The sequence below is a fragment of the Podarcis bocagei genome (genome assembly GCF_964188305.1).
Source record: "Podarcis bocagei genome assembly, chromosome: 1".
Lineage (NCBI taxonomy): Eukaryota > Metazoa > Chordata > Lepidosauria > Squamata > Lacertidae > Podarcis > Podarcis bocagei.
The window spans coordinates 109,285,014-109,310,626 of NC_138125.1; the positions used below are offsets into that span (position 1 = coordinate 109,285,014).

General features: G+C 42.9%; 1 protein-coding gene and 1 long non-coding RNA gene across 2 annotated transcripts in view; one reads left to right on the plus strand and one right to left on the minus strand.

Annotated features, from left to right (window-relative positions):
- Nucleotides 1–3,559: 3,559 nt before the first annotated feature.
- The window catches only part of UPP2 (uridine phosphorylase 2), a 33,815-nt gene continuing 11,761 nt past the window's right edge, over nt 3,560–25,613 (plus strand). Inside the window, exons 1-3 of the mRNA XM_081187818.1 lie at nt 3,560–3,665; nt 12,481–12,598; nt 15,521–15,679. Of these exons, the coding sequence (XP_081043944.1) occupies nt 3,613–3,665; nt 12,481–12,598; nt 15,521–15,679 (330 nt within the window). The 5' untranslated portion in view covers nt 3,560–3,612. The remainder of the gene's footprint in view (nt 3,666–12,480; nt 12,599–15,520; nt 15,680–25,613) is intronic.
- On the minus strand, nt 6,772–7,278 carry LOC308583741. The gene is made up of 2 exons (XR_014006398.1): nt 7,098–7,278; nt 6,772–7,064 (listed from the first exon to the last, which is right to left on the minus strand). It is a non-coding gene; the product is annotated as an uncharacterized lncRNA (long non-coding RNA).

Sequence of the window (25,613 nt, forward strand, 5' to 3'; positions counted from 1 at the left end):
GAAGATCAACGAACTACCAAAAAAGGAAGCATTTATTCACCCAGTACATAATTAAACAATGGAATTCACTACTGCAGGTTGCAGTGATGGCCACCAACAACAAATAGACCTTTTTATGGGGGATAAGGCTAGCAATGGCTATATTACCTTCAGTATGCCTCAGAATATCAGTTGATGGGGAATATGAGCAGGAGAGTGCTGCCTATGACCTTCTCACACAGTATAAAAAGAGGATTCCTGTATTCCAAGATCCAGGTTTTGGATCCAAACCCCAGCAGAAATTTAAAATTGAAAATATGCAGCAAAGTCAAGCATGGAAATATGGGCTGTTAAGACTTTTAAAAGATTCCCTTCTAAGTTCCTTCCAGAGAAGAAGACTACACGTTTGGTAAGTTAAAAATGTTTTACTTACAAACTCTTCTCTCAAAGGTGAGCCAAGCCTGGCAGGACAGCTTACTTTATCCAGGAGTTCTCAGCCTTTGGGTCCCCAGATGTTGTTGGACTACAACTCCCATCATCCCTGAGCTCTGGCCTTGCTAGCTAGGGGGGGATGGGAGTTGTAGTTCAACAACATCTGGGGACCCACAGGTTGAGAAAGGCTGCTTTATGCAATAATTGGACTTAAGCATGTTGATTATACGAGGCTGGTTATCCTACACCATAGATATCTCATTGGCAACTGTAGGAACAGAATGCTGTACTAGATGGGCCTTTGGTCTGATCCAGCAGGACTCTTCTTGTGTTCTTCATAGGTGTAGGTCTGGTCCGTGCCTGGATGGGAAACTTACCTGGGGACTCATAGGTCATGATGCCAGAGTCCATCAGTGACCGTCAGAATCAAAGGCTGCAGACACTCCAATTAAGAAGCCAGATAAGATTCCTCACATTGATGCTGGTCATCAGGGGCAAGCAGAAGCCTATGCCAGGGAACCATAGAACCACAACTGGCACCCTCATGGGCACCTTCTGCAGGCCAGAGGGTTGGGCATTTAAGGACTGTTGTTCTCAAAAGTGGGAGGAAGCCTGAGAGAAGTGGACTGTAGAACAGGACACCATTATGCCACCTCTATCCATGATGATAAAAAAGGTAGAATATAAGTGTATGAAATATATATTAAAATCACTTCGTAAACTGGTCATCAAGTGGTTAGGAGAGTGTTACCACACCCCTGGATTTCTGATAAGGTGGAGAATTGTGCTAAGCTTTTTCTTCCGAAGACTGGGTGAATGCAAAAGACAGTTTCTCAAGCAGTAAACATCTGGTGGCCTGTACCGTCCTACTTGAAAGGAAGCCTTTGCCACACTACCTAATGTGTTTCGCTGTAATGAGGTTGAATCAGGGGCCTCAACCCTCTCTGAGGTCACACACAGATACTGCTTGCTTCTGAAATTGTCACCTTCCTTCAGTTCTGGTCACTGCTACACCCATACACATAATTAGCAGTACGAGAAAGTCTTAAGACCTTAGCCCCCCGATGCAATCAGCGTGCTTGCTGAGTCACTGAGTTGAAAGAATTGTTGAATAAAGACGCCTGGAAGAAGAAAGGAATGGTTGTGAACAAAATAACACTCTAGGAAAGAGCGCAAGGTTACAACTGTACCTCGTTACTTTCCCACAATTGCAAAGTTTTAATTGAACATGTCACAGACTGCCCCCCATTTTTCAAAAAGGAGTGGAAAGCCCCCATTTATGCACTGTTTACCCACATGAGAAGAGATAAAAAATAAAAGCACGGTTAAAACTAATTCGTAAAAAAGCAATAAGGAGCACAAGCATCCATTAAAGAAAAGAAAATCTTCAAACAGGCTTGTTCACACAGACTTGGATCTAAAAGTCTGACAGGGAGATTGGTAGATAAATGTAGCGATGGAAGCCAGCAATATAAAATAAGTAGCTGGTCTGTTCTATCTGCACACTTGTAATTTCTTTTTCTTCCAGTTTCATGGTGTGTGTGTGTTTTTTTACTGGCTTGTTTACTTTTGTCTTAAAAGGCCACCAGGGATCACAGAAACCCTGCTACAAATCTTTTGGTTTTCATTCTCCTAGTACATTTTTGAACTAAGAACTGCATTGCAACATTTGGATAAGAGCAAAGTCAGAAGAAAAGTGATGTTGGGATCCACACACTAGTCCAGGAGGTGCATATCAGGTGTGCAACCCTACTCTGAGACAATATCTAGCCAGAGTCCTGGACTTGACAAAGGAGAGTTAATAAACTAGAATATTCTGGTGATGTATTTCCATGGAAGCAAATTGTTAGATCTTCCGTAAGTCTTCTGAATGGGGCAGAAGCAGACCTTCCCTCCAGTCTGTTAAAGATTAGGTAAGCTAGGTGTATTGAAAGCAAAGTTATTTACTAATTTATTTACAATGCTATATACCACATATCAGTGAAGTCTCCTGGGAAGTCTACAAAAGGTTACGAAACAATAAAATACAAATATACAGTCGAATAATATATTTAAAATAAAGGGGCAGGCTGCATTTTTGAAAAGGCAGTAAAGTCAGGCTAAGGTAAGGTCTGCTTTAGAATGTCACTATTTTGCGAGAGGGAATTTAGGTTTGTTCAATTAAAGTGGATTAAAGCAGTATGGCTCTCTTGCACACACACACACACACACACACACACACACACACACACACACACACACAAAACACTTCCAAAATAAAAGCTGACTTCTAGCAAAAAGGAAAATGATGAGAAAATGCATTAGAAAGTGTGGGGAAGTGTGACTTATTTTACATCTGAGTAAGAAAATATTTTACTCTGATATGGGAAAGTGAATTACACCCTTATAATTGTATGATTGTCCAAAGGCAAATCTGAAATTATGGGTGTTATTGAAAATCATTGGGAAGTGTTGTTCTGATTCAACATAAAATCTCAGAGACAATATAGTATTCTTCAACCTTCTCTTGATCTTTTGCCCTTTTTTTAGCGCAATCCTCAAACCAGCAGTGACTGAAAGTTCATGCGGAGGCCTTGGTTTTGTTTACGCACAAGAAATGGAAACCAACGCGAGTTAAAATCTAACTCAATGTTTGTATAAAGCTCGGACGTTTAGCCACTGATGCTTGCTCAGTTAATCCCACCTAATGTACCTTTTAAACCTTGTTTATCACATCTACCTTATATATTTTTCTCACGTGGAACATGCTCACGTTTTAAGAAAAAACAGGCCGAACCCTTCAGGGTGCCTCCTGCAGGGATGGCTGCCAAACTGTAGATGTGGGGCTCTGGCCAAGGAGAATTGGACATCAGTAGCAGAAGGTTAACCAGCCCTGGCCTGTTTGTCTTGCTAAGCCTGGTAACGCAAGTCCAGGGAAAGTCCAGGGAAAATGCCACACCTTCAAAAACAGCCAATCTGAGGCTATGGGCGATCCAGGCATAACTTGCAGCTGGAAGAGACACGCTATTCTACACCTGGTGCATCGGAGAACAAACAGTGACTGGGACCATTCCTGTAAATCATTTGGAAGTAACAGATAACAATATATCATTCATATATCTTAGATAGCTGCTGCAAATACTTTGTGTGCTATCTTGTGTTTTCACAGGATAGCCTTTCCTTTGTGTCTGCTTTGGAGTTGTCCTGGGAAAATTGGAAACTATGACATTTCTTTTAGCTGGAGCCAGCAAGACTGAAATGAACAGTTACAATGGGTAAGTAATTTACACACCCAGTTCCTAAATAATCTCCCCAGGTTTGTCTGTCTGTGTGAGATACCAGTGTATCATGACTGTAAGCGGGCAAAGTGTTGTGTTTTGCTGTATTGTGTAGATCCAGTCCTTCCACAGCTCTTATGAGCTACTCCAAACAGATTATTCAGACTCATAGGGCATTCTTTAAGTGAACAGTTATATTGTGCAATGACTTTTAGCTGTGCAATGTAATTCTCCCCCCCCCACGTGCCCCCTAAATCTGCTACAGAGAATGGGAAGGGGGGCAATGGAACAGGTTTAGTAGGTCTATGGAGGGAATGGTAGAAAAGGATGGGAAAGTTACATTGTACAGCTAAAAGTTGGTGCACTATTGTAACCATTTAGTTGAATACCACTCATTATTATTATTTTAAAAAATTGTTCTGATGCATTAGATTTTGTTTTGATAACTAAACATGGACTTGCATTCCTATGTAGTCAGCCCTTTCCATTTGCAATTATGATTGGAGAAAGGATGCAATCAAAAGCTCTTGCGTCTTTTGAATATCATTTTAATTTAAATGTAGATTGAAACACAGGCTTTAATCAAGGTGACGGGGCAAAAAAATATTACAATAATTATAAAAGAGGAGGTCCAAACTAGGTTCAGTCTAATAAACAAAACATATGAATGTGCTTGCCTTTGCTAAGTTTAGCAAGAAGCAATGATTTTAGGAGGAAGGCCTGAAGCAATAATTAGCAATTCATGAATGGGTAGAATGATCTATTGATTGATTTGCTATCACAAATTGAAAGATTGAAACTATGGGGTTTAAATTAAACTTTAAATTGATCCTACCCTGTGCAAACACTGCCGTGCTGAAAAGATTACTCAACCAACGAACATTGCTTGTTTCAAACAACGGATGTGATCCAGAAATGTACCTACCTAATCCACATTTGCTTTCGGGTTTTTGAAGTTGCATTTTCTCAAGTAGCTCTTCAAACTGAGCCACCCAAATTAGTTTTTATTTGGTACTTACATTTTTGGCATTTATTTTTACCCCAAATTTATTCCATGAGGGAATCTAAAGGTAACCCTCAAGAATCTTATGCATATTCCATCTCCTCTATAAAATCCTCTTCTGGAAACCAGGGGGGCACTGAGAAAGGAGCAAATTGTTTAAGGTGCATGTGTTGTTGCTTCAGTGTGCATGTAACATATCTGTACATTTGGTGTCATGGGCCCAAGCCTGAGACTAGACAGGTACTCTCCTTGTTGAGCTTTAGGCACATGACTAAGGGGCTTGTCCACACTGGATCATGACAACCTCCCCATCCCAGACCCTCCAAGTGTCCCTATTTTCCAGGGGCATCCCTGATTTTGAGAAGCCGTCCCGGTTTCTGATTTGATCCCGGAATGTCCCACTTTTCCTTAGAATGTCCCTATTTTCACTGGATAAATGTTGGAGGGTATGGAGCTATCCAACCAACAAGCCATCTGAAGGGAATCCTGTATAGGGAAGTTGTTGTTTTTAATGTTTCATGTTTTATTATTATTATACACAGTGGTACCTCGGGTTACATACGCTTTAGGTTACATACTCTTCAGGTTACAGACTCCGCTAACCCAGAAATATTACCTCGGGTTAATAACTTTGCTTCAGGATGAGAACAGAAATTGTGCAGTGGCGGCGCGGCAGCAGCAGGAGGGCCCATTAACTAAAGTGGTGATTCAGGTTAAGAACAGTTTCAGGTTAAGAACAGACCTCCGGAACAAATTAAGTTCTTAACCCAAGGTACCACTGTATATGTTAGAAGCTGCTCAGAATAGCTGGGGCAACCCAGTAAGATGTGTGGGGTATAAATAGTAAAATTATCATTATGGAATGGGATGTCCCTATTTTCATCGGAGAAATGTTGGAGGGTATGCCATCCCAATGTTGTCCTGGACCTTTCCCCCTTAAATGCAAGGTTTCTCAATCCAGGCCAAGGATTGAAAACCCCCACATTTAAAGAGGGAAAGATCTGGGACAATACTGGAATGGGGAGAACGTCGTGGGGACGCCCCTGTTTTAATGCAGTTTCAGACCAGTGCAAATCCACATTTTGCTCTACCACGGACAAGCCTTAACACTTTTTTGTTCCATCAGGCATTTTAAGATAGTGTTTGGTTTTATAATTAATTTTTATTGTTTCATTTGTGGTATGGTTTATTTTAATGCACACTGCTTAGAAATGCCATTGATTAAGTAATCTATAAATGTCTTCAATAAAGCATGTGGACAACAACAACAAAACCCTCCTTGTGCTCTTTTGCCAAGGAGAATAATATTCTTTACCTACCAATTCTTCAAATACAACCTCAAATCTACTTCCAGTATAAAAATGTTGTAATATTAAATTTGTTCACGATCTGGCCAAAGTAAAGAACATGAATTTAAACGGAAGAGGTTTAAACACATGTTTTAACTCTCTGAAATCAATAGGATGTGGAAGTGGTTAACTTTGCTGGATAGTGACAAATCAGTTGCTTGGTTGAAAGGAAGCTGATTAATTAAACTACAAATCTTAAACTAATTGGCAACCCTAATATAATATATGCATCTTTTAGAATTTAGAGTAATGCAGTGGAGATAACCTTAAGTATTTGGGTCTCAGTCCAACACATTTATGCACCTTGGCTTGTGCTGTCCACTTTGGAGTAATTTATACTTTTGATTATCCTAAAGCTGTGAGCTAACTGAGATTGCAGTCTCATATACACACTTACCTGGGAGTAGGTTTCACTGATTTTAATGAGACTTACGTCCGAGTAGAAATATATAGGATTGTGCTTAAGTCCATCCCATCATTATACTCTGCAGTGTCAGGTTTACTATTTGAAGATTGATTCTTGGCACTACAACAGCAAATGAAAGATAAACACAACCTTAAAATGCTTAAAAGAACCCTGTGGAAATAAATTTGCAAAAATGGAGCTGGGTGAGGAAAGCCAAAACATGTGAAATATGCAGTGTTCAATGAGCACCAGTACGTACTACAAGCATTACAAAATTTCATCAGATTAGTGTAGCACCCTGCTTGTGGTTAACACTTAGCTAGAATGAAATATTCAACGCAGCAATAGAGAAATTAAAATAATAATTTATTTGTCAGACAAATAAATGATAGGCACAGTGGTATATGGTTACCAAAAGCTCTGCCCACCCCAGCCCTGATGGCCAGCACTTATATTTCCTCAGCCCAGCCCCCTTGCTCCTCCTTTGGCTGCCTCTGTCCAATCAGCCTTGTTGAAATTCCTATTGGCTGTTTGCTAGAACCAATCATAAAAGATACACCCACTTCCTATTACCTTTTATGGGAGACAAAGAGCTATATTTCCTTCTATCCATAAATGGCAGACAAGTAGCCATATATCTTACATTTGCCTCGACAAGGCACCTTAATTACCAGATCACCTTTTGCCCTTTTGCCCCTACACTCCAAAACAAATGGCTAAAACAGATGGCTCATGGTTTTAAATTCTATCTAAACAGAGATCTTGGGTTCACATTCTCACACACCATCAATGAAATAAGAATCTAACATAAGAATCTAACATTTCTTACTTTCTAAATCCTTTGCATAATTACATTAAATCTCATACATAACATAGATAACTTTTTAGAAGAAAAGGAACTCAGTAAAACAGCTTCAAAAGCAGCCTCTTCAATTTACACCCCCTTTCCCAGCCAGCTGCTTCTCCCATTAGCTCTTGCCCTTTAACCTTAGGAAAATATGGCTCGATTCTGATGGGAGGCACATGGTATTTTCTGTTAAACAATAAATCTTACTATTTACCAACTCTTAATTAGTGTTTTTGCAGCTTGATTGTATTTTGTAATATGTATGGTCAGTGTAACCTTTGCTCCCAGCCTGTAATTCCCTTTTACAACTTTGAGGTACTGCTATAAATCAGGGGGGCCCTTGTCCAGGAGAGCAGGAAGATAAACAACTGCCAGAGTACTTAGCCAGCTGCTTTATGCCTGGCATGAAACATACAAACATTTGCAAAAATTTCTTTAAGCTCATTTTAAAATACAGGCCTTGATCAGATGCCTCATTAGAACAGGCATAGGCAAACTCTGGCCCTCCAGATGTTTAGGACTACAATTCTCATCATCCCTGACCACCAGTCCTGTTAGCTAGGGATGATGGGAATTGTAGTCCCAAACATCTGGAGGGCCAGAGTTTGCCTATGCCTGGATTAGAACGTAAGAGAAACTCTGCAGGATCTGACCTTTCGAGCTCAGCATCCCATCTCCCACTGTGACCAACCTCTGTGTTATGTACTAAGCTTGGATCCTAGAACAATAGGCTGGTAGGATCATAGAATACAACAACTGATTGGCCTGCAGGAAAAGACAATCAGGCTCCAGGAGGGAAGCAGAATCAGCCAATCAGATGGGACTCATTGTGTAAATAATGTATATAAAGGCCTGAGGTTTTGGGGGAAATTCAGTCACTGTTTTACAAGCGGCAATAAAGAGCATGAAATCACTGCAGGACTCCGAGTATATTTCACTCAGAAACCCACAAACAAGTCACGGGGAGAGCGGTAGCAAGAAGTGACTCAACCAATGGGCTGGAGCCACAACACTAGCTCCCTAGCAGCTGCTGCTTTCTGGGAAAGTGTGTCCGTGCCCCTGTGCACAGATCCAACTTCCCTGCTACCTCATCTCTGCCCCTCGCTGGCAAGTGGCAGCAACACTGCTGCTAGAAAGCTAGAATTGTGACTCCACTCCTCCAGGCTGGTATTCAGAGATATAGGGATCCTGTCAATGAAGTTGGAATATAGTTATCATGATTTGTAACCACTGATAGCCTATGTAAATTTGTCTGACACCCCCCCCCCCTTTAAAGCTATCTAAGTTGGTGGATATCACCTCACCTTGCGGTAGCAAGTTCCAGAGATTAACTACACTCTGTATTAAAAAGGAAGTGCTTGATTGTGCTTCTCCTGAATCACCCATCATTCAGCTTCATTGCAGGACCCCCAGGACTCTAGTATTATGAGAGATGAAGTGGGAGGGAAAGCTTATTTCTATTTCCCCCACACCATATCTAATTCCATAAACCTCTGTCATGGCCTCCTTCCCTCAGATTTTGCGCTTGCTTGCTTTGGACCCCACTTGCCATTTTTGGAAATAAGTGGTGCAACAGTAGATATGCAAAGTCCGCCTGCTGAATTATTTGGAAACAAGAAGCTTGTGGGGGGAAGGCAGCTGCAGAAGGACCCAAGAGAGGCAGCAGAAAGTTCTGGCAGCAAAATAGAGACAGGTGCTGGCATGGCAGCCAAACCAGAATGAATCACAAGGGCCAGAAGAGCTGGGAGGGAAAGGCTGGTGTTTGTGGGTGGATTTAGGGTCAACAGTACAAATGCCTCTGGAGCAAACGGACTATGGAAACAATGGAATCCCAGCTAACAATCTTTTACCTCCTACTTTGCCATTCACGGGCATGTTTTCAGCCTGTTTGTTTCCTGTTGTCTGATGCCACTTGGTTTGTTTTATGTGATCAGCTTGCTTCTGTCAGTTCCAACGGAATATTTCCTTTTCGTGTAAGCTCCTCAAAGCAAGGACTTGCCGCTTGCACTCTGCATGGCACCATGCACACTGAGAGTGGTATACACATATGGATAAATGAATAAACAAATAAATCTTATTTGACCTGTCACCAAGGTTCTCTCCTCCTTTTCTTGCCATTCTCATTATTGTGACAGTAAAACTCCATCCCTTCTGTTTTTATTCTCTCTGGATCCATCACCTCCCTCTCCTTTCTGTTTCTCCCTTCTTCCCGTTTCCTAGCCTATGCTCACATGTGCACCCTCTCTCAAACACCAAACAATGACACCTTTCTCCTTCCACCTTCTCAGCCAAATATTCACCCCATTTCTCCTTTTCCAAAACACCTGCACCTTCCATTCCAGTTCTGCTTTCGCAGACAGCTTACCGTATTTTTTGCTCTATAAGACGCACCAGACCACAAGACGCACCTAGTTTTTGGAGGAGGAAAACAAGAAAAAAAATATTCTGAATCTCAGAAGCCAGAACAGCAAGAGGAATTGCTGTGCAGTGAAAGCAGCAATCCCTCCTGCTGTTCTGGCTTCTGTGATAGCTGTGCAGCCTGCATTCGCTTCATAACACACACACGCACACACACACACACACACATTTCCCCTTACTTTTTAGGAGGGAAAAGGTGAGTCTTATAGAGCAAAAAATACGGTATTTCCCGGGGGCTGGATTGAAAATTCCCCAGCCTTTCAAGAGGCCACATTACAATGGCGGGTAAGGCAAAAATGGTTGAGCAAAACACCCACCCTCAAAAAAAAATAAAATGCACCCCACCCCTTGTTCCAGACACATATCACTCTCTCCCTGCCCCCCCCCACACACACCAGGCAAGGAAGCAGCCAGGCAGGATCACACACATAATTAGCATTTCCACTTTTCTCCACTCCAGCGCTGAGGTGTGGGTTGTTGGAAATATGCCTCTGCCTGATCTTTAGAGAGGCTTTCTAAAAAGGCAGAGGGATTTTACCTCCCCAGCTCAGTGCTAAGCACCACAGTTCTGAGATCAGAGACAAATGAGAAAGAACAGGCAGAGCGCTTACCTCTTATGTTAGCACTGTGGGCTTCTCTCTTATCTTAATGCTGTGGTCTTTAGATTGGAGATAAACGATCCCTTTAACTACCTTACAATGTAAGGTGGTTGTCGGCGGGCAGACATGGTTTGCCCCAAACAGCCTGGTGGACCAAATGGGGAAGCCTGGCAGGCTTAAATAGGCTGTTCTACTCCCAAGTAATCATATTCAGGATTAGATTCAAAGCTGCACATGTACTCAATAGCACAAATGCCACAGTATGCAAATGTTTTGAGAGTGGGAATTGGAACTGGCTTGATCACATAAGAAACCCAAATATTTGCTTAAGACAATAATATCTTTAGGATTGCCAGTGAAACAGCAGGAGGTCCAAAAGGGGGCACCCCAAGGGCCTTTCATGCCAAGGGATTCCCAACACCCTCTGCAATATGATTAAGATCCCAAAGGTGCAAATAACTTTCCATCCAGCCATTTGAGGCAAGTCCTGATGTTATTAGGAGCAATTAATCTGACAAGGGCGTCCGTATATTTAAAGGTCAAGTGAAAGCCTCATTTCAGTGAACAGATTAATCCAGTGATGTGCTGCTCACTTGAAGAGCTCTCCTCCATTGTGAAAGCTAATCCATGACTGCCATTTTTTTAAAAAAAAAAAACCCCAAGCTATTCATTTGCAGCTGCCACTAAATATTATATATAGCTCAACAGAACCATATGCAGAGAAAGTATGCCATTGGATCCAAGTTGCTGGCTGACAACAGCAGAGGAGGAATTCCATGCTCAGCTTGTGGGCTTATGATTGGCTAGATGTGAGAAATAGGATATTGTTATGTACTGAAGTTCTCACCTTGGGCCAGCAGGGGGATACTGTAGATAGTTATGCAAATGAAGGATCGAAAATGACGTTCAGTGATTGGATAGTTTGTATGCAAATGAAGGATCGAAAGTGACATTCAGTGATTGGATAGTTTTAGAAAGTTGCTACAGTTACGTTGTTCTGGAGCTCTATATAAGCAGGCTGACTGAGCTCTTCAGTTCAGTTCTGTTCCAGCTTACAAATAAAGAGCTGCTTTGGAAGAATTGCTCTGTCGTCTGATATGTTCACCCACAACTTAACAGATATAGAGCCATGGTCTGATCCAGCAGGGCTCTTCTTAGGTTCTTACGAGATAATTTTGGAATACTGCAGGAAAGGCACTGCCACAGAGAACTTCCATTTTATGGAATTAAGGAAATCAAAGGCACAACGTTAAGAAGGCTGGGCGGGTGACCCAGACACCCCAGATCTCCCTCTCTGCCAATGAAGTCCAGCCATGGAGTCACATGCAACAAAGTTGTCCTGTTAGCACAAGGGCTTCTGCTTATGCAATGTAACTTGCTCTTTCTCACTGGTTGAAGCTTTTAGTGAATGAACTCTCAGTAGTGCAACATCATGTCATGTGTTATACAGTACTAGGTGCTACAAGGGAAGAGGAAGATAGGGGCGAGTGTTTTTAGCAGCCTCCATAAATCCTCCATATTATGTAGTTCTGGCCAGATACTTTCATATAATGGGAACTTCCTTATAATAGGGGCTCTATTTTCAAAAAACAGTTGAAACTATTGGATAGTATCCAACAGAATAGTTCCCCTTATTTTCCTCTCCCTATAATTCCCCCCCGACCGCCACTATGCCTCCCCAAATCTGCTCCAAAGGGAAACCCAGAACTGAAATTAAACTTGGAAAAATGAGAAACCAAGAGAAATAAAAAATAACAGATCCACCCACCCTTAGTCACAAAGGGGTCTATGGCAGCCACACAACTTCATTCCAGAGGGCAATCGCAGTAGCAACACAATTTATCTGGGAGTGTACGTGTAGGGTGAAATCATATTTTCTGAAGTACGAAGTATAGTGTTGGAAAACACTGAGAATTAGAACCTTCAGGGAAGAGGTCTGCAGTCAGCATACCAAACGGAGAACAAATGCACATTTTCTGTACAAAAAAAAATCAGTCACCTGGAAAGAGCCTGGCTTAGACCCAAGTCCTCTTTCTTTCTCTTCGGGCCTCAGCATTATTAATATATAACGAGGCAATCTAACAACTTGCATGAAATTTAGGGTGGTTGTATCTTATTTCACAGTTTCCTCTTTTGTGCTTCTTTCACTGGAGTGTTCCCCCCCCCCTCTCTTTCTTTTTTCCTCCCTAGGAATGGACTTGTTTATGTTATGAACCCTCACTTGGATTTAATGGATGAAGATATCCTTTATCACTTAGACTTAGGGACCAAAACGCACAATCTGCCAGCCATGTTTGGCGACACGAAGGTAAATAATAATAATAATACAGCTGCAGCATTTCTAAACATCTTTCATTCCTGCTGCTACTTCTCTTCCACGTCTTTTGCAGTTTCCTTTTATCATAGTGGCTTCCTAGTTCTAGCTACAGAGATGACTTAAAGGTCCCACAGGAACAGAGTCAGTGCCATTCTGCAAAGCAACTCAGAAAGTCCGCTGCAGCTACGGTTATGGGCAATTACCCTTTCCTTCTCAGTAAAATAAGTAGACTGTGGAAACTAAACCTGTTTCTGGTATGATGAGCTAAATTCTTCCCTGGGGTAGTTGCACAGACTCCAGTTCAGAAACAATTCATTGAGGAATTTGGCTCGTCATTTTATCATTTCAAAGTTCGTGCAATTTATTACGAGGAAGAGAAAGGGTGTTGCTGTAGCATCTCAGCTGCAAAAGCTCTTAAGAGCTGTGCTGGAAAAAGAGCAACCTTTATCAAGAAGTGCATTTGCTCACATGCAGAGTTCCTGCAAGCAAAACTTAGGGTTTGAATTCAGAAGTGATGAATTCACAAATAAAGGGAAGTGTTAGAACAAAGAAGGCTGCCTTCTGCCAAGTCCAATATCTGTCCATCTAGCCCAGTATTCTCTACCCTGACTGCCAGCAGCTCTCCTGGGCCTCTGGTACAGGATATTTTATAACACATGCTACTTAATTTTATTTTTTAATAGAGATGCTGGGGATTGAATGCGGAACCTTCCTCATGGGCAGCAAGTGCTCTTTGTCTAAGCTATGGTTCTCTTTGCATATTGGTTGCTATGAAAATTAAAGGCGAACTCTGCAAGGCTGCTCATTAGCCAAATTCTAATTGGAAGTTTGCCCCTCAGAGCTGACTGCCCCAGTAGTCGGGAGTGGGCAAAAAATACAAAAAATTCATTCCATTTATCTTTGGAACTGTGAAGCCAATGTTAAGCACTTCAAATCCCGCTGATTTCACAGGGAGAGTTAAAACATGCTGAAATGTTGTATTTCACTTTGGCCACAGCATGCCTTAGTTAGTTTCAGCTTTAACCAAAACACTGGCATCAAACTGCAAAACTCTTTCTAACATTTAGAGCAAAATACAAAGCTGAAGTAACTCGGGAACCTTGTAACTAAGGAGGCGAGCCTTTTCTTTATTGGACATGATTCTCTGGGGTACCTACAGTGAGTTGCACTAAGCACTTGGGATTCTTAATACTGTGTATGATTAGTGTGCATTTATGAATTAAGTCATTTGTGAATCAAGCATTTAATTTCTGAGCCCTGTGGAAAAGACGGCTGTTACATTCATTGCCTTTTTCAGATTCAGAAGCAGATTTTATTTCTATTTTATTTTAAATGTGGTTCCGTATTTTTGCTCACATTTGTAGTTCCTGGTGTTATCTCTATAATTCTGTGCAATTCTTGTCATTTTAGTTGATGCTGTTGAATAAGCAATTAGACCACACGCTATTTCAGCATCTGGTTCTACTTTGTTTTCAGAAGAAATAAGTACTAACAGTTTATATTCAGTGCCCACATTAAAAGGACAGTCAGCCGGATTTACTTTTAGCTGAAAGTTACGGTCGCTTCGTATGAGGTATTTGGCTGGGACGAGCCTCAATTACAAAATGTATATATTAAACACCAGATAGGAAATACCAAGACATAGGTTTTGGTGATAATTCTTGTGTGTCCCACCCCCCCCTCCTTTATCACTTTAAAATACAGGCAAAATTTCATGGACATCAGACATTTATGGCAGACCCAGATATATGAAAGTTTTTAAAAAAATCTTACATCTGCCTCTCCTCTCTCTCTCTGGTAACCATCTGATAGAACCAGAAACATGACACAACGCCGTCATTCCCATGCTCACATTTCATTGGCTACCACTTGCAGAGGCAGGGAAACGTGAAGAGTGATAATGTCAGGTCACACATTTTGATCTACTGGCTGTTCGTAGACAAAAAGGAGGAAGAGGGGGAGCTGATACTGCTTTCAGTGTTGTATTTCACTTTGGCCACAGCATGCCTTAGTTACCATATTTTTCGCTCTATAGGACGCACTTTCCCCCCTCCAAAAATGAAGGGGAAATGTGTATGCATCCTATGGAGCGAATGCAGGCTCCTTGGTTTCAGCGATAGCAATGCGAAGCCTCCGAAGCACAGAGGGAGAGCTCTCCCCACACTCCGGAGGCTTCGCGTTGCTTTCGCTGAAGCCGCCTGAAGCCCCTGGAGCGCAGGGAACTACTGCTGTGCTCCGGGGGCTTCAGGCAGCTATCCACAAGCCTTTGGAGCGCAGCAGGAGTTCCCGCTGTGCTCCGAAGGCTTGCGGATAGCCGCCTGAAGCCTGGAGAGCGAGAGGGGTCGGTGCACACCGATCACTCTTGCTCTCCAGGCTTCGCTTCGCTGGAGAGGCACCGCACAGTTCCCCCTCTCTGTGCAGCGCCCCTTCAGCGAAGTGGGAGGAGAAATGGAAGGGGCTCCGTTTCTCCTGCCGCTTCGCTGAAGGGGAGCTGAGCAGAGAGGGGGAGAATTTTTTTCCCCTGTTCACCCCCTCCTATGGTCCAGTGTGTCCTATAGAGTGAAAAATACAGTAGTTTCAGCTTTAACCTAAACACTGGCACCAAAGAACCATGCATCTCATAACATCATCCACCTCATTTCATGACAAATAAATAAGGACAGAGGACACTGAACAACTTGTTCTCCTAAAACAAAATATGCCGGCATATTTTAAATCCGCAAGATTTCCTGTGATAACCGAGATAAAACCCACTTCTTTGCATGCAGTCGTGCATAAATGGGCCAGGCAGTCTACGTATTTACCCTTCTTTTCCAGGCGTACCCCACTTTGGCTATAAAATCGTATCTTATCGCCAGCGCATGCCAAGTCTCTCTTGTTGCTATGGCTGATAATCTGATGATTTATTTCCAGTTTGTCTGCGTGGGTGGGAGCCCCAACAGAATGAAAGCTTTTGCTCAGTTCATGCATAAAGAACTTGGACTCGAAGGAGATGGCAAAGACATAAAAGATATTTGTGCCGGGACGGACCGATACTGCATGTACAAAGTCGGGCCGGTGCTCTCCATCAGTGTAAGTACGTTACAGGGCACCCAAAACACTTCCATTAGCGGCACAGCAGTAACTGATGACTTTAGCACATTGTTCACATCTCTTATTTAATATTTAATGTGGATCTAGCAGAGGCACTGCAGTGAAAGGCTTTATAATCAAGGGACTTCGCAAGAAGCCAAAATACAACTGCTACAGCAAGAGGAACAGCTTTTCAGGAATCACCTTTATTACACTTGCCCAGCCAGTGACTTAGCCTTGACTGGCAGGCAGCTCTTTGATGAGCAAGAGGCTCTTTCCGTCTTTATGCTTTCCACTATTTCTACCGGCTCTGCCAAGAACGCCTGAGGCCACATCCTGTAATCTCTTTACATCCCGTGAGTGTTAAACCAGAAATATGGGAAGCTGAACAAAGTGGTTACCTTGAAAATGCAGAGTCTCTGCTTCGCAGGCTTGCAGATCAGCTCCTAGTATGTGGATTGCACGGCCCACGCTGGTCCTTGATCAGTCACTGTTTGCAGTATGAAGGAGGAATGGGGTGAAGTCGCAGGCACATATGTGATGGCGGGGTTGGATGTGCTCTAGAGCAGGGGAAGCCAACAAGGTGCCCTTCAGATGATATTGGACCCCATCATTCCTGACTATTTGCCATGCCGGCTGAGGTGGATAAGAAATAGTACAACAACATCGGCTACCCCTGCACTAGAGATTCATGCATGCTTCCTCAAAGCCAGTAAATGGATAAGCCCTGAAATGCAGGCAGAAAACCAGGAATGAGCAAAAATGGCCTCTCAAAATTTTCCATGCTAGTTGTGGGCAGCCAAACTGTGCGTGTGTGTGGCGCGGGTAACCTAGGAAGGGGAGAGGTGAACTTTTGGAGAGAGGGGGACCTCGCCTAAGAAATTTTGGTTCACTTAATGTTGAATGGAACTTGATGAGCTATAAGAATGAGACTTGGAAAGGGTATGGGCCCAAGCCTATTGTTTTCTTCAATAATGTTAGCATAGTATTAAATACAAAATGCCATTCCACCCAGCATTCATGAATAGAAGAAGTGGGGCACCCATTTCACCAAATCTTCAGGAAGGAAATTCTCCACTAGTTTAGTAGGAGCTCAAAGACCACAAAACAAAACCAAATCTGCACAGGAGGATTGGGGAGAAAGCCAGAAGAGATTTAGGAGATGCCCAGGGTGGAAGGGCACCACTGTGAATACAACCCTAAGTTTTATATTCAACTAAGTCTTACTCAGATAGACCCACTGAAATCAATGAACTTGTGTTAGTCAAGTCTTTTAACTTCAATGGGTCTACTCTCAGTATGACTAGCATGCTTATTTACTACATGCTGGATTGGTAAATGCTGGATTGATGGCATTTGTCACTGCCATCATACTACATTTGCAGTGTAGGCATGTAAACACTAGTCCCTATGAAGCCTCCCAAAATGTAAGGTAACCATTTGTCCTTCCAAATAAAAATATGCAGAAGTAGTTGTCTAATCCCTTTAAAAGCTGTCTGAGGTGGTAGCATTCAGCACATCCTGTAAAAGCAAATCCTATAACTTTACTATGTACTGTGTGAAGAAATACTGTACCTCCTGTTGTCTGACCTGTATTTTCCACCTCAGTTCACTGTATCGCCCTGGGTGCTAATGTTATTTGGGGGGCGGGATTCTCTCTAACCACTTTCCCCACCCCACAACCCACTATCATATCTGCCCTTATTCACCATTGTGTTCAGTGAGGTGTACTCTCTAGTAAATGCGCTTAAAATTTCAATCATCATGTCCCCGTAAAATAGGTCAGAATCCAAGGCCTAGTATTGTTAAACTGAGTCACCCAAATTACCCATTTCTTGAAATTCTAGCAAATTTCTCATTTCTGAGTGGGTACGTTCCATTTTATAACTAATTTAGCAGCAATATCTCTTTCATTCCCTTCAGACACTTCTCGAGCAGTTATTTCCAATCCGATCTTTCAGGCATTCGAAAACGCTACATGTTTTAAACTTTAATATGCTGAGTGAAAAATTGCTGTGGCTTGTTCTTGCTGTTTCTATAAATTATTTCCCTGTTCTTTGGATACATGGAATGTAACAGATGAACAGGCCTGCCTAGGAAATTCCCTACCTACATCTTTGCTAGACAAGTGAGACTTAAGATTAATAGGCTGGGAGCACAAAATTCACTTCCCATGCAAGTCAAAGGGGGTGTTTTTGTTGTGGCATTGAACAGAAGCTGGATCAGTTTCAATGACTATGATTTATCCTACCCTTCTGTCTGAATCATGTTGTATGTCTTGGGATGCCACCGCATATTGACTTTGAAAGGCCCTTGCGCTACCTTATTAACAGAGGAAGCAGACATTTTTGTTAAGGCCAGCAGTCTTTAAGGTGAAGTCTTAGGGTCACTTCCTGCAGAACGCAGGTGGTGGTGTTTGGAGGAAAACACTGTGCCAATCATGTACGTGCCCCGGGTTGCAATCCACAAGTGACTTGGGATGTCAGAAGCTCGCAGTGAAACCAGCTTGAGAATGTCACTGAAGTTATGTACACGTCAACCAGATTTTATAGCTCTGGGAAATATAGTTTACTGACTTAGGCTATGTACACATGAGTGGTTGAAAATGCAGCAAGGATGCCCACCCACCCCATGCTGTGTTTCAGGTTGCATTTGCACTTGCTGTACACACCACAAGTGCAAATGTACACTGTACATTACCGGATTTGTTTCTCTGTGCCGGTAACCCCCAGCAATGCTGCCTGTGCATGTGCTGCCATCTGTGCATGTGCAATGGTTGTCTGAACTGTGCACACCTCAGCTTTACCGTGGCTTGCATTTTCAAATCAGATGCAACCTGGTTTGAGACGTGTTTCTCAAGAAACTGCAGGATATGTTAGGCTAACAGCGGTGGGAGTGCACTGGAGAGGAGAAAACAGTAATGCTTACGCAGGCAATGTGTACACGCTTGCCTCCTGCACTTATTTAGATGTGCAGTAGCTCCTAGTGGCACCTATTGTAACAGAGGTGGGGAGCCTCCCCCTGCCTGCAGATGCTAATGATGAACTACAACACGCATCATTCGTGACCTCTTGCCATGCTGGCTGGGGTTGGTGGGGTCCATATTCCCCACTCTTGCACTGCAACATTCTCCATCATCTACTCTGCACACTCTGCACACTTCAGCTTTTTCCTAAGGAACAGCCTTTGAACCAGAGCTGAGGGGAAGGAAAAGCTGCTGGACTCAGGAGAGCTTCAGTTGCAACTGAGTGGCCCAACAAATCAGTGTCCTGAGAAGAGAAGCAGCACAAAAGTGTGTGCAGGTGGGCAAGGGAATGGAAAAGCAAGGCTCCCAGAAAGCTTCTTTGGCACCCTGGTTTTTTGTGAGTGCAGGATTGCACCATTAAGACTGTGAGCTGGCAGGCAGGCAGGCAGATCCTGGTTTAAATCTTGCCTTGGGCTCATGTTGTGACTTTCCACAATCCACTTTGCTTTCCACCTCAGCTCCTCATCTGCAATACTGGGGAAATAATACTGACCTATGTTGCAAAAACTATTAAATAATCCATGGGAAATGTGCTGAACATTTTAATCTATGCACACACACACTCTCTTAATTATTGGTAGTAATCTAAGCAAGGTTACTATGTTTACATGAGGAGATCTGTCCCACTGAAAGATACAATTATGCAGAACCCTTACCAAACGATTAATTTGCAGCAGAGCAACTCAGTGGTAAGGCAACTGTTTTGCATGCGGAGGGTCCCAAGTTCAGTCACTGGCATCTCAGCATCAGGCTGAAAAAGCATCGGTTTCAAAATTGTGGGGAGCCATTTCCTGTCAATGTAGATAATGCTAAGCTAGACAGACCAGCAGACTGAATCAGTACAAGGCAGCTTCCTATCTTCCTATGATGATGGGACAAAAAGAGCCAGAGCTTTTGATGGATTTGCAAGCGAACTTCAGATTTGCACCATGTTAATTTGAATTAAGACTGATGGGATACATCCATACGATACAAATTCTAAGTTGTGCAGTGTTGCTGTTTGATGGTTTGAAAAAGCACTATGTGATTTAGTTTATAAAACCCAAAACTGTCGGAATCAGCACATTTCAGAGCCAATGCAAAGTGACATTCGAGTGCAGTGCAGAATCCGCTTGTAAGCAAACATGAAACATTTAAGGCCCATCCAAACAAACATAAACACATTTCAGTAATGTGAGAATTGTGTTTAGCTCTGAAAATGAGACTTCAATGTGCTTTACTTTGGTTAGATTTTGCCTCCAGCCCCCCCCCCCCGCATTTCTTTTAGAAATAAGATAACCCTGTGTGGGTATTATTCCTGTTTCAGTGTCTAGTTAATGGAATGTATTGGAAAGCTATATTTAGTTATTGCAATATTTTGCACTCACAAGTCATATTGGGTTATATCCAATTTTGATGCAGCAGGAAGAATCTACTGTGGAAGTGGGGAAAGCAGTTTGTGTCCATTCCTCCTCTTCCCTACAGACCCCAGTGCTCCCCCAAAATCTCACCACCAACCCCCGAAATGATTTGGGGGTGCTGGGAACTACAGAAGAAAGGGAACTGGCAAAAATTGCTTCCCTTTGTTTGGTTGGTTTCTGCTTCCTTCACTGTGCAGCGAAGTGCTTGTCACAAGACAATGTTTACATTCCACAGTCAGAGTACTGTTGGGTTTTCCCACGGGAATGGGAAGCTGGATGTGACGTACACTGGTTTCCTGTTTTTCACTGTTCTCTCGGTGTTCTTCGTTCCGAGGAGAAGGACGGTTGCTTCTCTGCTCCCGCAGAGGCAAGATGCATGTTTGTAATTTCTCAACTTTGAACTGAAAATAAAGCAACATTAAGCATGTGGCACGTACTGCTCATCATTCCGTTGTGCACAGGACTCTGCAATTACAACATTTTTGGTTTCGGGCCCAGAAAGACGCAATCAAACTGAGGAATGGAGACTCCAGAAGCCGTCAAGTTTGATTGATGAAGGTATGTGCTCATGCTCCGGGCAGCCTGCCAGCTTCTAGTTTATGGCTTTATGGCTGGACTTTGAACTTTTAAAGCCGTTTTGCCGCGATACAGGCAAAGGCACAAGCTCACAGGCTTGGTGGCTGGGAAAGCGAAAGTACTTTTTACAAGTGCTTTTGGAAGCTGCTGTACTGTGACGCAGCTTGATTAAAGCAGCAATGATGGCTAATGCAAAGCTGGCTGATGCTTTTGGGATTCCTAAGCTCAATAAGAAAAATTACACGGACTGGGTACTTTATGCAGAGGCTGTTCTGCGGAAGGAAGGTCTGTTTAATGTTATTACAGACAACCCCCCAGCTCCAATTACAGATGAATGGGCAGCTAGGGATTCCAAAGCACGGGTAACGCTTACGTTGATAGTATCCCCAGAAGAGCTCTGTCTGTTGCGTGGAAAGACCACAGCCAGAGAAATTTGGGACACTTTAAGAGAGGCTCACTTGAGGACAGAAGCTGGTTCCTCAATGTACTATTATGCCAAGCTGCATAATATGGCTCTTGCTGAAGGTGGAGATGTGCGTACACATCTGATGGAGATGCAGAATCTGAGACATGAGCTGCAACAGAGAGGACTCAACTTTCCAGAGGCTGTGTATTCCTTCATGATACTACATTCTTTGGGTCCAAGTTGGGAGTCCGTTGCCACTCAGATTGCTGTTCAACCAACTGCTCAGCTCACAGTAGCCTATGTTACTGCCGTGATCCAGAATGAAGCAGATCGCCGGGGTGCTAGCTGCATGGGTACGGGGGAGTCTTCACAGACGTCATCCCAGAGTGCAGTGGAACCACCAGAGGGCGTCAAAGCTTTGAAGGCAGTGAAATGCTACTCGTGTGGACGTCTAGGCCATATGAAGAGGGAATGCAGATATCCCAGAGCCAAGACAGAGCAGCGCAGCGGAAGTTCATCGCGTGGAAAAGGCCAAAGCAAAGGCAAAGGTCCGGTCTCCAGGACAACGCAGCACAAGGCAATGGTCTCACGTTTCACTCCAAAGGTTGCAAAGGTCCAGAAGACGTCTAGATCTTTCTTCGTTGTTGATTCAGCAGCTACCCACCACATGTGCAACGATAAGAGACTGTTAGTGTCTTTTACACCGCAGGAAGGTGCGATTCACCAGGCGGATGACCACACGATCCCCAGTCAAGGCTACGGAACTGTTGTTCTTCACAGTTTGGACTTATCGATACAGGATGTACTGTATGTTCCAGATGCCACACACAATCTTCTAAGTGTGATGCAGCTGAATGAATGGAACATTGACGTTTCCTTCAAGAACAAGAAATGCACCATCACAAAGAAAGACGATTATGTATTGCATGCTGAGAATGTTGATCGTTTGTTTGTTTTGCATTATGATGATGTTGTGCAGAATGATACTTGTTGCATTGCAGATTCTAACAAAAGTTTGCATGCAGGATGTATTCATGATTTTCACCGAAAATTTGGTCATTTGCATTTTGAGGCAGTATCTAAAATGCCTGCCTTGGTTGAAGGTATGACTATTAAATCCTGCAGGTACCACATGAAGTGCAAGGCATGCGCAGCAAACAAGGTGAAAATGGCTGCGAAAGGTAAGGTGTCTAGTAGGCAAGCTACAGAACCATACCAGGTTGTTCATGCTGATTTAGTTGGTCCACTATCGCCCTCTTTGGGTGGCAATAGGTTCTTCATGGTTCTCATTGATGCATTTTCCAGGTATATTTATGTGTACAATCTCAAGCAGAAATCAGAGGCTTTTCCAAGGTTCAAGGAATTCTGTGCTTGGTTGGAAAATGTGCATGGTAAGAAGATAAAAACTCTTTTCACAGATCGCGGGGGAGAATTCACTTCTCAGCAGTTTGAAGCTTTTCTGACTGAGAAAGGAATTCAACACGATTTGTCCAGTCCTCGCTTGCCATGGCAGAATGGACTTTGCGAAAGGGCAAATCAAACATTGCTTCAAGGTTTAAAAACCTTGCTGCATGATGCCAATCTTCCAGAGAGTTATTGGGCCGAATCTCTCTCATGTTTTGTTTACAGTTACAATCGCAGGTTATCTTCAGCGATTGGTTGCACCCCCTATGAGAAGATGTTTGGCAAGAAACCCTACATCAAACACATGAAAATCTTTGGTTCTGACATGTGGGTTCACTCACCACAAAGCTCCAAGTTAGGCAAACGTGGATTGCATGGTATCTTTTTAGGATATCAGAAAGGTTCTTACAGAATAATGATGACTGACTCTAAGACAATTAAGCTCACAAGAAGTGTTGAGTACAATGCCAAGTGGGGGGAGAATGTGGGAATTTTTCAATGTTATCCTGATGACAGTGATGAGACTGAGGATAAGCCGCAACAACCCACACCCACTGATGAAGGTTCTGATTCTGAGTCTGAAACTGAATCGGATAATTCAGAGGATTTCAAGAGTGCGAAAGCCTCTATGCGACCCTCTGAAAGCTCTGATCAGGAATTGGAAGAACCATTGTTCACAATAGGCCACTTTTCTCCTAAGAAGGAAGAGGAGAGTGTTGAAGACCAAAGGCTGATTCGCAGGTCACAAAGAGCCACAAAAGGCAGACCTCCAAAGAGATTTGCTGATGAATTTGCTAAGACAGCAGTAGCAGCTGTTAAAAGCTCCAAGAAGGTATTTGAACCTTCAAGTTTCCAAGAAATCCAGGATTTGGATTCTAAGGAAGCTGAGCCATGGTTAAATGCAATGAAGGCTGAGCTTGATTCCTTAGAAAGGAACAAAACTTGGGAGCTAGTCCCAGTAGTTCCAGGAATGAAACTGCTTGGAAGCAAATGGGTCTTCAAAGCGAAGACTGATCAAAATGGCAAGATAGTCAGACACAAAGCCAGATTGGTAGCCAGAGGTTTTGCACAGGTACCAGGTGAAGACTATCACGAGACCTACTCACCCACAGTGAGGTATGAGAGCATTAGGCTTATGCTCAAGCTAGCTGCAGAGGAGAATCTACACATTAGTCACCACGATGTGAATACAGCATTTTTGTATGGATCTCTAGGTGAATCACTTTATATGCTTCCACCTGATGGCGTACAGGTAAAACAGGGATTTGTTTGTGCTCTAAAGAAGTCCCTTTATGGTCTCAAACAAAGTGCACGGTGTTGGCACACAAAACTCACTGAAGCGTTGTTTTCTCTAGGTTTTCAGCAAGGGAAAGCTGATCCATGTGTATTTGTCAAAGAGGAGGGGCAAAAGAAGCTGTATTGTTTGTTTTATGTTGATGATATTTTATTCTTTTGGAAAGATGTCACAATGTACAATAACGCCCTAGCTCAACTGAAAGAGCACTTTGACATGAAAGATCTTGGTGAGGTAAACAACTACCTATCTCTGGAAATAGAGAAAGATCAAAGTGGTAACATTCTAGTACACCAGTCACGGAAAATTGCTGATGTGTTAAGCAAACTGAACCTGATGGATGCTAACCCTGTAGACACACCGATGACAACAGGTTATCAGGTAGAAGACACTGAAGAAGCATTTTCTGACACTACACTGTACAGAAGTGTGCTAGGTAAGCTAAACTTCATTGCCAGATGTTCAAGACCTGACATTGCTGTTAGCTGTAATTTGCTAAGCAGACAAGTTAACAATCCTACTGTTAAGGATTGGAAAGCTCTGAAACGCATAGCACGCTATTTGAAAGGCACTATGCATTACAGACTGAGATTTAACAATCAGAAGTCTGGTGGTCTTGAGATTTTTGCAGATGCAAGTTTTGGAAGTGACACTACAGACAGGAAAAGTACGTCTGGAGTTTGCTACATGTACAATCAGGGTCTATTTGATTGGTCATGCAAGAAGCAAACAACAATTAGCTTAAGTACTTGTGAAGCTGAATTGAATGCACTGTCTTATTCACTTAAGGATTGTGAATGGTTGTTACAATTGTGCAAAGACATGAAAATTCCTGTCAAATGTCCAATCCAGGTTTACCAGGACAACAAAGCATGTTTGGCTTTGCTGAATTCGGAAGGTTGTAAGCAAAGCACGAAGCACTTGCAATTGAAGGTGCAACATGCTAGGGAACATATTCAGAAGGGACTCGTAATGGTGTCCTATATGCCAGGTAATGAAATTCCTGCTGATGTATTGTCCAAGATTGTATCAAGGGATCAACACTGTACCTATGTACAGAAGTTGGGTTTGTACTGATATTGTACGAACACGCTGCCCAGTGATGTTCACAGAAAGGGGGAGGATGTTGGTTTCTGCTTCCTTCACTGTGCAGCGAAGTGCTTGTCACAAGACAATGTTTACATTCCACAGTCAGAGTACTGTTGGGTTTTCCCACGGGAATGGGAAGCTGGATGTGACGTACACTGGTTTCCTGTTTTTCACTGTTCTCTTGGTGTTCTTCGTTCCGAGGAGAAGGACGGTTGCTTCTCTGCTCCCGCAGAGGCAAGATACATGTTTGTAATTTCTCAACTTTGAACTGAAAATAAAGCAACATTAAGCATGTGGCACGTACTGCTCATCATTCCGTTGTGCACAGGACTCTGCAATTACAACAGTTAGCAGATGACTCCCACAAGATCACCAGCGCTAGAACACTGAGGACACTCAGGACACTGAGGTCCAGCGCCAAGGGCCTTCTGGCGGTCCCCTCATTGCGAGAAGTGAGGTTACAGGGAACCAGACAAAGGGCCCGCCCTGTGGAACGCCCTCCCTTCAGATGTGAAGGAAATAAGCAGCTATCTTCTCTTTAAAAGACATCTGAAGGCAGCCCTGTTTAGGGACGTTTTTAATATTTAATGCTGTATTGTTTTTAACACTCGATTGGAAGCCGCCCAGAGTGGCTGGGGAAACTCAGCCAGATGGGCGGGGTATAAATAATATGTTGTTGTTGTTGTTGTTGTTGTTGTTGTTGTTGTTGTTGTTGTTGTTATCATTATTATTATTAGAAT